A 12,702-nucleotide genomic window follows, 5' to 3' on the forward strand; every position below is an offset into this window, starting at 1 on the left:
GTGCCACGGTCTAGTAGGCAAGGTGGTGTTAGGTCAAAAGTTGGACTCAATGATCTCAGAGGTCTTTTCCAATCTAGTTGGTTCTGTGATTTTGTAAACTATTGCCTACTGTTTTCCATTGTGAAATACAACTTCAAGCTTTTCTAGGCAGCACTGAAACACAGACACATCTGGTTCAAAGGCCAAATAAACACCAAGCATCTCTGACAATGTAGTTCTCTCAACTACTGTGTTGCAAATTGAGTAATGGTTTTGTCCTGGAGGCTTGTTTCAAGACATTTTTTAAAACTTACTGAGCCCTACTGACTGCTAACTTACGCTGTAGAAACAGGTGTCATGCAGAGAAAAATACAGCAGATATATTATACCTTTAGTACAGGGCTGTTTCTCATATATTAATAATTCCTTTGGTAGTAACTTCCTTTGATGTGCTTCCTTTCTTTCAGTATTATTCACTATATCTGTCAATCATTATTTTGCATGCTTTCAGATAAATGACAAAACTAATAACTTTTTACAGACACAGCTATGAATAATGTACAGATTCAACCATGATTCTGAGAAAACCTGTTTGTAGGCAGAACTCGATATCAATACATAGTGCTGCTTGTTGGTGTGGAATGTGGAGTGTAATTTACAATAAATTGTCCACAATTCTTTGAAACTTATGAACACCATGGTATACTATTTATCATTGCTGTACAAGCTACATTGTCAAATACAGTTAAAGAAATGTTAAGTAAAGAGACAGTCAAAAGGCATTTTTTTTCTCAGTAGTTGTTTCTTCTTGAAGTATTTCCCACGTATCCAAGAGAGCCTTAATATTGCCCTGAATCCCTAGTTTGAGAATTTAAATCTTAGTTTAACCTAATTCTAGGCGACACAGTTGTCTACATGAAAACACATACTAGACTCAAGCAAAAATTAGAGTACAGGAGCAGAGGTGGCTGGGTGTGAGGTAATTTTATTTCTATTTTACAAATAATGAATTTACAGGAAAGAGGCTGAAACCTCAGTTCTTACATAATTATTTCAAAGAATCGCAGAATCAATTAAGTTGGAAAAGACCTCTGAGATCATCGTGTCCAACATATGGCCAAACACCACCATGTCAACTAGACCATGGCACCGAGTGCCACATCCAGTCTTTCCTTAAACTTCCTTAAACGGTGACTCCACCGCCTCCCTGGGCAGCCCATTTCGATGTCTAATCACCCTTTCTGTGAAGAATTTCTTCCTAATGTCCAATATAAACCTCCTCTGGTTCAGCTTGAGGCTGTGTCCTGTTGTCCTGTTGCTGGTTGCCTGGGAGAAGAGACAGATCCCCACCTGGCTACAACCTCCTTTCAGGTATTTGTGGAAAGGGATGAGGTCTCCCCTGAGCCTCCTCTTCTCCAGGCTAAACAACCCCAGCTCCCTCAGCTGCTCACCATAGGATTGTGCTCCAGACCCTTCACCAGCCCCGTTGACCTTATCTGGACTCACTCTATCACCTTAATGTCCTTTTGGAAGTGAGGGGCCCACAACTTATAAACAGGCTCATTTTATCTGCTCGACAGAGCTGAACCCTATGAGTCCTACACAGCACCACTGGAAGAAGAATTTGTGAGAAATACACCTTTTGCTTTTTTTCTCCCCCATTTGCTTTAATTATCCAATAAGGGTTTCATTAATACACTCAGGCCTCGCCCACATCAGGCATTCCTTATCCCGAGCGCTCTCACTCGCTCCCGGCTCCCGGGGCCGGCGCCGCAAGAGTTAACGCGGAGCCGTTTGGCCCCCGTCGGGCGCCGTCGCGGCGGCGGCGCGGGGAGGGCGGTACGGCTCGGCCCGGCATGGCCGCTGCCGGCAGGGACAGCGGGAGCAGCGGGAACAGCGGGACGGGGCCCTGGGAGCGCGGGATGGCCGGTGCCGGCGAGGAGGGGGAGACCGGCGAGGAGAACATCCTGTACGACCTGCTGGTCAACACCGAGTGGCCTCTGGAGACGGAGGTGCAGGTGCGTGTGGCCGCGGCACGGCCGCGGGCGGGGGAGGGGACCGGCCACGTCGGCGCGGGCGGGGACGCGCCCCGGGGGCTGCGCGGCCCTGGGGGCGCGCTGGGACCTCCAGGGGTGTGCCTGACGGGCACAAAAGGTGTCCCGGCAGCTATTCTGCCGTTGTCATACTTTCTTGTCACTTAATTCCCACCCTGGTTTGTGCTTCTGGGGGTGCCCTGAATTGTTTCTTGCTCATTGAACACGTATGTCAGGTTTTACTGTTGAGCTGATACGAGGGAAGCTGTGGTGAATGAAGTGCAGGTCTCATTTCCGGAAACTGCTGCACAGAGAGCTGTGGAAGCTGTCCTGGTAACAACAGCATCTTAATTGAATTTGCCTTGCATGAGGAGAATTAGATCTCTCTCTGGACTCGTGTATCAGAATGGTTGCATCAGCATTTGCAGGAGTGGGCTAAAAGGTGAAAGTGTATCATTTTTTCTATACAAGGCACACAAATGGATGCCAAAGCTTAAGAAGTCAGAAAATATTGCTCTTGTAGTACAGGTTTTTAGTTGTGCTGTTCTTCTTAATGGGCCAGTGGAAAAGCTGAGAAGCACTTCCATCTTTCATTTTTCATCTTTTCCCCTGCAGTGTGCTGAGCTAGCTGCCTCTGTGTCTGCTCTTGTCTGGTTTGGATGTAGAGGATGCAAAGAATGTGGGTTTCTTTCTTTCTTGTAGTAACTTTCAAGTCCACTGAAACAACCGAAGTTGTTAATGTGTTTCGCACCAGAAGTCATTTATGGAAGTATTTTAACAAAGTTTTATGCTTAATGAGAACATCTGAACAGAAAAGATACGAAAACATCACAGGTGGAAGAATTTACTTGTTAATAATTACTAGAGCCATGCTCATAACAATAGGGTTTTTAACAGAAACATTTTTTTTCCTGATCTGTAAATCCTCAGTTGCAGCAACATATATGGATGTTTGGAAAGTACAATTGCAGTATTTCCAATTACTAACTTAATAGGTTGTTCATATAGGTGAACAGACAGTTGCACTTTATTTAACTGCGTTTTGAGAAATGGTAAATTGTCCTTGTTTCTTGTAATACATGAAAGCAATTTACCTGTCTGCAAACCATGAGGAGAACTTAGGTGTGATGGCACCAGACTGTGGTTCCTCAACTGCATTAAGGGGGCACATTTCTGACAAGTATCCTTTCTCTTTTGCTGCATTAGTATTCTTGAAGTTGTATGGTAGGTTGATTAAAGAACTGATTAATCTGAGTAACAATTGTGTTGTTTCACCTCTTTTTGTTGAATAGTCCCTCTAGTACTCATGTGAGTGCCAAGGGGGATGTGAATATTGTGTCAGTCAAAGCTGAGTGAAGTGTGACACATCTCTTCATTGGCAGCTTCTGGGGATGCCAGTTTAAAGTGATTGTGTAACCAGTCTGAGAGTCCTCATCTGCCCTGGTAGTCAGAATTTCTAAGCCTTGTATAATTCTGCTTGTCAGCTTCAGCAAATGGTATTGGCTATTTTAAACTTGATTTTTCTTGCCTATTTATTTTATTTTCAAGATAATATCTATTTTGAATGGCAGAAATAGGAAGGCTTGAAAATATTATGCTATGTACTTTGTTTGGATTTACATTCTTAAGGACTGGTAGTAACCAAGGACACTTCTGATAATCTTTTAACTTTTTAGTGGGAAATTGATTTTACACTGACAGTCATAGGCAAACATGATTTTGTCAATATGAGTTAGATTTTACCTTAAGATGTAATAACTATGATTTTACTTAGGTGATTTTGACTTTCCTTTTGGAACATCTTTCCTTTTGTATCCCTTTGAATCCTGGTTTATTCACACTTTTCAGAAAAAGTCACAGAACACTTCCTACCTTGTAGAACTGAATGTCTTGGAATGAGTGAGGTGAGGAATAGTAGAAAGGGAAAGGAAGTTGAATGCTTCACTGGGAAATGAAATTAAATGTCTTCCTATGCAGTAATCTAGGCTACAAAGCAAGACCTTAAACTTTCACAGATCTCTGTTGACTTTGTTTTATTTTTCTGTTACCTCATTTGGGATGATTTTTAATTTCAGAGCACTGAGAACTTACATCTCTAATTATGAGTGTTGGAAGATGCGTCCTGTGATGAAGATGTAAAGTCATTTTCAATTCAAGACGCTGATAAAACTGGCATGGATTTCTTAGGTTCAACCCCCAAATTAGCTGTGATTTTAGTTCTTGTTAGTGTTGTCATTCGCCTGTATTGAATTTAACAATAAGAATTTCTTTTTGTAGGGTCGAGGAGAGACAGGGGGATATAATAGTTATTTGTGAAGGAAACATGCAAGGGACTGACTATGCCAGAGGAGAGAGTGGTGTAGAAATCAAGCAGTCTGCATTCAGTATAGTGAGGTGATTGTATATAATGCACTGTTTGAGAACCCTGAAATGCGTAACGAGAATAAAAGTAATTACTGAATAGTTAATCAGTGAAAATAGTGAATGAGGCAGTGGCAGTGCACAATTTAGCAAGGGAGGACTCGTGAAATCATTTGTGGAAATAAAGGCTGATTGAGCTTTTCCTTTTCTCCAATCTATATTTCCAAATGTATCACTTGGCTCTGGGAGGCTTTTTCATTGTAATCTAATGTTTTGAGACTTCCCCAATACCTTCCCCTGTTCCACCCGCAGCAAGCTTGCAGGGTGTGCAAGAAAATCCAAAACTGAGTGTTTTGTCAGCAAGAAAGTACATTTTATGTCTGGAATGCTGTAGGGAGGGAGAAATTGAAGGTGTTTTTCCAAACAGGAATGAAATAAAAAAGAAATATAGCAGATTTGGTAGTCATTGCTGTTGCTGAGGTGATAAGAATATATTATAAAAAATAAAATTCAGGTCTTCAGAGTATAATAGTAAATCAGTTTTTGAGGAGTTTAAGATGTATGGAATAGAAGCCTGTAGTTAAGGCTCAGAAGTGTACACCTAAAATATTAAAAAAAATTCTAAAGAGAGATAAGCAATTTGGGGAAATGTTTTTACTCTGAACTTTTCTTAATCCAAAATCTTTAACAAGCTCTGCTTTTAAGGTCCCTAGGAAATTGCAGTTCTCCCTGAGGTACTAGGAGAGCTGTAATAAGTAATTTATGCTCTCACTTATTTTACTGTAATGCCTTGTTATTTCCTGAATGTGGAATATTATCTATTAGTACAGCCATGTTTGCTTTTTACATGCTGTGAGATGACAGCCTGGTTATTTGAAAGACTATTTATGGATTGCAAACTTTGCCTACAAAATTAATCTTTACTTCAATAATTTAAACTTGGGAGCCCACATACTTTTTTTTTTTTTTGAATATACTTCAAAATGTTGATAAATTTGTATGTCTTTCAGTGTTTGCTGCTCTATAACTTGGTGAGGTCTGAATATTTCAGTTATCAAGTGAAATCTACTGTGTGTATTCTATACTGAAGGAAAGAGGAATTTCATTCATTACCTGCTCTAATGCTCAGCTTGTGATGCTCTAATATGTTCATTAGAAAAGTATAAGCATGACTGCTTGTTTGAAGAGGTGTGTGTGATTCCTTCCTTATTGGTTATCTTTGTTATCTTCTCAGTGTCATGTCTTTTTTCTCCTTTCTTACTGGCAAATAACGTTATCTCCTCATAGCTAAGAATATACATCCTGTGTTGTTTTCTATTCCTTTTTTCTGTGTTTGGAGAGGGTTTTCATTTATATGTTGAATGTAGTTGTTCCTCTTTGCCTTAAGTAGAACAGGACTGCTGGTAGGGCTTTGTGAGATGGTATGGAGTAGAGCAGCCGTGTTACCTAGTATAACTTGTTGTAAAAACAGTTTTTCTTCAGAAATTCTTTGTTTTGCTTGATGTTTCTGAAACTTTCATGTGCAATCTTTATGTAGCTTAGCAATTACATATTAGCATAATATGTTGAACACCAAGTACTTTGACTTCTGAGCAGATCAGTCTGGCATTAATTTGGGATAGAAGGAATGGTTTATAATACCTTACGGGAGAACATAATCAGAAGTCTATGTCTTTTCTTACTACCCAAAGATGGAGGCAAAGTTGAATCAATAGACAGTCTGTAGCATGTTTTTGTTTATTGCATCTTGGCATTTAAATTATTTGGCTTTATAGCCTGTTTTAGCTTATGCAGTTAAATTACTCACTATATGAAGATGTGAGTAATAGAAAATACATAGGGAACTTGTAGGCTAGGAGGCAGATTTAATCTGTGAATCTGTGTATGAATGTTGTATTTAAGTTAAAATGTGTGATATAGTGTCTGATCATTATTGTTGTAATTGCAGCCAAGAGGGAACAGAAAACATGGTGCATCATTTATCATCACTAGAGCAATTACAGGTAAATATGACTTGTTCTTATGTTCATGACTTCCAAGAATGTGTGGATTGCTTGTAAATTTTACAATTTTTGCCCTTTAGAGTGGTGATTGTAATGGAAATAGAGTGCAGGATATGTTTTCAGGAAGATGTTTTCTCATTGTCAATATTACTTTTTTAGTTTTATGTCAATTTTGTGAGCTTTCTTGTCTCCTTTAGTTTGTTGGGACAAACTAATAAACCATACTTCTAAGAACTTAAGCTCTGTGTTTTGCAAAATGTTGTTGAGTCTTTCCTTTTTTTTTCTCTACCATCTCTCTGTTCACTTGTTAAGGCAGTTCTATGCAATGTAATACAATCAAAATGTAAAATTTCCTTACAAACTAAGTGTTCAATGGCAGTAACTGAACTGCATTTTCATCTAGTAGGAATTTCTCTTAGGATTTCCAAAAATGCATAGTGACTTTTTTTTTCGATCTGACATTTGCATTTACTGTAACATGAGAATTTCTGTAAGGTGAAGGGTGTTTTAAGACCACTAGACATGTAATTTTTACCTCTTTCTATTGTAGGTCCTGCATTATTTTTGCTTCGGTACCTCTGGTACAGGTAGGTTTGATGAGAATTTTTCTATTTGGGAATATTTTTATAGCCACCAAAAGATTTGATGGAACGTAATTCTTAATGAGAGAAAAGTTGAACACTTCTTTAGAATATTGTCCAAGCAATGCTTAGAATAGTCTCTTTTCATAAATTAAGTTGTAACCCCTTAAGTCGCAGCGGAAGCCTATCTAGAAAAGAGCTGGTGTGTACTAGTTTGACTTTGTACTTTTACCGGAAGCGAAAGTCAACTTGCAGTTGGAATGTCACCTTTCTCCAAACACATATTTATCCTCCCCACTCCCAACTGCTGTATTGCAAGTGAAGCTGCTGTGGTTTTTCGTTTTTTTTTCTCTTAAGCCCTAAGGACAGGTATGATGGCACGGCAGGGTTTGCTTCCTTTGGAGTAATAATTTTGATTTTTTTTTTTTCCTTGACAATTCAAACTGTCATACAAAAAGCTTGATAACTACTTGAGCAGCACTTGTGCCATTTATAAATTTTAGGTTCTGGTTCAAAGAGTGATTAAGTGGTCCCAGAAATATATTGGGGTAAATAAAGTGTTTCTGGAGAATTTCAGCTCTGTGGTTATACTACTGTGTTGGTGCACTTAGCAGGTTTGAAGATATCAGTTATCCCGTTTAAAGGATATTCTGTTGGTTTTGAGATGTATGAAAAGGGGTATTTATGTGGCTTCCTGTGAAACAATACTATACTTGAATTTGGCAGGGAATGCTGTTTTCCCTATTGCTTCTGTTCTGGTTTATTTTTATGCACCTACCTGCCCCCCTTTTTTGATGGGGGAGGTGAAATTTTTGGGCGTCATACTGTCATGTAAGTCTAGTTATGAGGATTCAGTTGTAGACAGAATTAAATTATTTTTCTTCCCTCCCTCCAGTAGTCATTTAAAGTCTAATTTCAAGCTTTTATAATTGTTTCTAGTTGCTATTTTCATGTATTTAATTTGGGAGGGGGCTTGGGAGGCCTCTAGTTTAAAGTCCTGCTAAAAGCAGAACATTAAATTCAGATTGGGTTCAATAGGGCTCTGTCCAGCTAGGTCTTGAAAAGGTTAAAGGGTGGACATCCCAAAGACTCTCAGATCTATTCTAGTGCCTGTCTGTCTTCATGGTGAAGTAAGCTCTTCCTTATGTCAATTTGGAACCTGGTTTAGATTCACAGAGACATTTAGGTTGGAAAGGACCTTTACAGTCATGGAGTCCAGCTGTTAACCCAGCACTACCAAGTCCTCCAAAGGGTTGATCATAGTTTCTTGTGTTCCTGCCATGCACCTCAGTTGCTCCCATCTTCATAGTAACCTACTAGGTATCAGGCAGCTGCTGTTTGGTCTCCCTGAAGCCTTCCCTTCTCCAGGCTAAACATGTACAATTCCCTCAGTATCTCCTTGTAGGGCAAGTGCTCCAGTCCCCTAACCCTCTTTGGTGGCCCTCCTGTTTACTGGTGTTCTTCAGTTAATGGGTGTCCCAAAACTGGCTGGTGACCAGAGTATAAAGAGTGATGAGTAAATAATCGTTTCCCTAAATATGTGGTTTTGTTCTGTTAATACAAACAAGGCTGTTGTTACCCTTTGTTGTTGGCAGGGTGCAGTGTTGATTCATGTTCAATTGCTAAAACCACACAGGTGACTGATGGTTGCCTTAAAGCTAAATTATCTGGTTTGTACGTCTCTTTGTATGTACTGCTTTTGTTAGGTGTAGGTTCTGATTTAGTCTAATATTTTTGGTATTTCAGCCCTGCAAAATTTTCTCTGCCCACTGGACTGGTTCGTCTCGTTAATAAGCAGATCAACTGGCACCTCGTCCTTGCCAGGTAACCAGCTCTCATGCTTTTCCATTTTTTTATGATGGTGAATATATTAATGCTTCTTCTGCTCTCCCCGCCATCCCTGCTGGTAACCATGCTCAGTTAATATTGTGCTGAAGTCTTGTTATTCTTTTTGGTCAAGAAAAATACCGGAGTCTTTTGCAGGTAGCTCTGTGAAAGAAAGCTGCTGACTAAGGGGCTCCCACCTGCTTTCTTTCAGTTAATGCACCTCTGCTCAGGTCTGAATGTCTGCCTGGCTTTTGAGGTGAAGTTATTTGCAGTGCAGTTGTTCTCAAACCCAAGTCCTGAGTTTGGTTGGTTAAAGACTTGACAGGATATGTAATTTTAAAATAAGCAATTTGTGTTTGTGGAAAGTGAATGCATATCCTCAAGACTTGTCTGCTATTGCGTGTACAGGGAGTTCCAGTGCTAGAACCAGCTGTTCTGCAGTAATTTTAGCAACATCAGTAAGGTCACTGGCATTTAAAAATAAGCATAAATATATGCAGAAAAATGGTTCAATGACATGAAGGTAGTATGGAAGGTTTTAGTTTATGTTGTGTGTTAGGTACAAAGACAGGAGACCTGCTCCTAAGGAGACTACATAACTTACTGAAGTATGATAGCTGTTTATTCCAGATAAAGCAATACATAGTGTTGGATGTTGCTGTTGTAAAATTATCCATAAGCAGCATCTGATTCTGACCTCTCCTTCAGTGAGATTTTAGACATTGTTTCTATTTTCGTAGTGCTACTGGAAAAGAATGTCAGATTTCAGTGACTTGAAGGAAATTTCATAGAACTGATATCGATTTTTTACTAGAAAGAAGATATTTCCCAATTTGTTTTGATTTATGAAAGAGGCAATTTATATTTAATCTTGCAGAAAAGCCCCTAGGACTGATGCACATTCTGTAAGGAATGGACTTAAAATGAACTTTCAAACCTGTATTTTCTCTTTCAGCAATGGTAAATTGTTGGCAGTTGTTCAAGACCAATGTGTAGAAATCAGGTAACTTAGTGTTTTCTATATCTTCATGAGCACAGTTGTGGAGTCCTCAGAAAGTGTTTCTAGTCATTTACTAAATGTACTTTTAAATATTTTTCTGCATTTTGCAGTGTTATATATTGTGAAAGTTATCCATGGAATAATCATAGAAGCAGAAACCTTCTGTTTGTCTTAGTTCTCAGCAATTCCACATTAAAAAAAACCCCTAAAACAACAAAACCCCTTCTTTACCCCCCAGTTATAAATGTTATAGGTAGCTGTATGTAAGTATCTCTCTCTCCCTCTGTGTTTCAAGATGTGAAAGAAAAACAATCAAGATGCTCTGAAATACTCAACACAAATCATGGTCTTTTTAACCTTTGCCTTTCTGTCCCCTCTAGAAATTCTCTCCTAACAAATGGGACAAGGAGCCAGTATTCTTCTCTGTAGAGTAGCTGACGTGTATAATACTTCACCTTATTTTACAAGTAGTGTGGATTGCCATCAAGACTGATGCTTTCCCTTCTGCTCTCTAACAAGAAGCTCTCCTTTGCTAGTTCAAGAGCACATTTAGCTGTTGAACAGATCTTGATTGAGTGTGTTTACTTGCTTCACAGAAATCCATTTGCTAGAAGGTCAGACCTTCTATTTATATGTAAAAGAAGCAAGTGTACGAAAATTGTTCAATCAAAAGTGGTGTGAACACCATAAATGTCAGCTTACAGACTATAAAATAAATCTTATTTCAACTGTATTAATGTAACTATATTCTTGCATTGTTTCTAAAATTGTAACCTAAAGAATACTGACTAGATTTTTTTTCTAAAGTTATATGAAGCGCCGAAATGTTACTGTCCTATTTTGAACAGCATTACGAATAAATGAGGGATGTTAGTATTTATGCAGTGGGAGGAGGGTGTCTAAAATACTATTATTAGTTTCTGTAGCTGCCTAAGGGTGAAAGCTACTATCTGCTTTTTTGACCAAGTAGTTAAGGTGTGCAGGCCTTTGAATTGAATATTTTTCTAGCGTTCTGTTTATTATGGAAAGTTGGATAGTGTCTTTTCATATTTAAATTCATATGAGTCTTTTTTTTTCTGCAGGTCTGCAAAAGATGAATTTGTATCTATCGTTGGAAAATGTCAAGGTATGGCAATCTCTGTGTGCTTACTTAGTGTCATCATTGTTTGTTATTCATTGCTAAATGGTGATGTTGGTTTAGTTTAATGATAATGTTGTAACTTCTTAAAAACTATTGCGAAGAATCTCGTAATAGTTTTGCTTTGTGACTAGCTCCATTACCCTCCCTCTGCCTCTGCTTTTCATGATGATTAACATATGAAACCTGAATCTGAAATGAAATGATAGTTAAAATCAGTGGGTTTAGGATACAAAATGGATGACTTTTCTTTTTTGACCCGCCTTTGAAATAAGCTTGTAATGCAGGTAGACACCCTGCATTTTTTTGATGCTGCTGACTTTTTGTTCTGTTTAAGGGATTATATTTATATTTCACTTTTATTAATAACTTTATTCCTTTTTCACAGTGCCAAAGGATCCCAACCCTCAGTGGAGGAGAGTGGCATGGAGTCATGACTGTACGTTACTTGCTTATGCTGAAAGCACTGGAACAGTCAGAGTGTTTGACCTGATGGGTAGTGAGCTTTTGGTCATTTCACCGGTATGTGCTCTCTTGGATTAAATATTAATATAGTAGAACCTTTTTTAAGGGTCATGCATAATTTCCACTCTTGGACCTTTTTAAAGTCATGACTTATATTGCTATAAATGTTTACACTGTGAATACAATGCAGAAACGGACCATAAAAAGTTTAACTATAATATATCCATCGTATGATCAACAGAAGACATGTGTAGCCCTTACAACAGCACAGAGGGCATGTTTTACATCTATCTTGGAATTGTGGTAGATCTGCAAGTACATTGGATAGTGAAAATATAGAATCACCTAATTAGTGTGTGTGCAAATAATTACAATTAGTAGTAATAGATCTGCATTTCATATGCAGAATCAATTATAAATCTGGAAATATTGCTGCTAGAGCAACATGAGGAATTTTTTTGCTTGGTATGATAGTAGATAGCTGCTGTTGACAGACCTCACATAATATATTTCCTATTTTGTATGTTCAAAGGTTGTATTAAACTGATTTGTGAAAGTGACTGAAATGTATTTCCTTGCAGAATTTATAGTAGTAAGATTTCTTTAAAAGAAAGATAGAAGGAAGTGTATTTTGTTACTAATACAAACTATAAAGTGTTTTATTATTTTAATACAATATAGTAAATTTAAATTCCTGGTTCTTTCAGTAACAAAGAGACTTTTTTTAAAATCCCCTTTTTCTCTCAATGTCTATCTTCATTTTTGGGTAAAGACAGCAAGTTTTCCAGGAGATCTGAGTTATGCTATTGCTGGATTGATCTTTCTAGAATACAAAGCAAGTGCTCAATGGTCAGCTGAACTGCTCGTTGTTAATTATCGTGGGGAACTGAGAAGTTATCTTGTAAGGTAAGCATACATTTTGACTTAGTTTAAGAAGGTGCAGTGAACTTCAAAGAAATTCTTTATACTCTTTCTAGAAAATAAATCTGAAATAATCCATGGTTTTTTTTTTCCCCTGCATACTTAGTGTTGGAACAAATCAGAGCTTTCAAGAAAGTCATAGTTTCAGCTTTAGCAGCCATTACACCCATGGTATTACAACTGTCATTTATCATCCTGGTCACAGGTAAGTGCTCTCTGCTACCTGACGGTGATATGTAAATGATGAACAAAAGTGGCAAAATAAGCATTGAAGTGTGTGGGATATGGAGGGGGAGAAAAAACCCCTATTTTAAAATTGGTATTTAGTGCATCAGTAATAAGTCATGTCTCATTCTACCTACGAAAGAAGACTTAGTTGATTTCACGTGAATAA

General features: G+C 38.2%; 1 protein-coding gene across 1 annotated transcript in view; it reads left to right on the top strand.

The window, feature by feature from the left end:
• Positions 1-1,835: 1,835 nt before the first annotated feature.
• NBAS (neuroblastoma amplified sequence) overlaps positions 1,836-12,702 on the top strand; it is a 168,086-nt gene continuing 157,219 nt past the window's right edge. Inside the window, exons 1-9 of the mRNA XM_027690224.1 lie at positions 1,836-1,997; positions 6,322-6,376; positions 6,927-6,963; positions 8,704-8,781; positions 9,740-9,787; positions 10,867-10,910; positions 11,311-11,444; positions 12,160-12,293; positions 12,415-12,513. Of these exons, the coding sequence (XP_027546025.1) occupies positions 1,836-1,997; positions 6,322-6,376; positions 6,927-6,963; positions 8,704-8,781; positions 9,740-9,787; positions 10,867-10,910; positions 11,311-11,444; positions 12,160-12,293; positions 12,415-12,513 (791 nt within the window). The remainder of the gene's footprint in view (positions 1,998-6,321; positions 6,377-6,926; positions 6,964-8,703; positions 8,782-9,739; positions 9,788-10,866; positions 10,911-11,310; positions 11,445-12,159; positions 12,294-12,414; positions 12,514-12,702) is intronic.

Source organism: Neopelma chrysocephalum, unplaced genomic scaffold, assembly GCF_003984885.1.
Source record: "Neopelma chrysocephalum unplaced genomic scaffold, ASM398488v2 Primary Assembly neopelma1_80b, whole genome shotgun sequence".
Lineage (NCBI taxonomy): Eukaryota > Metazoa > Chordata > Aves > Passeriformes > Pipridae > Neopelma > Neopelma chrysocephalum.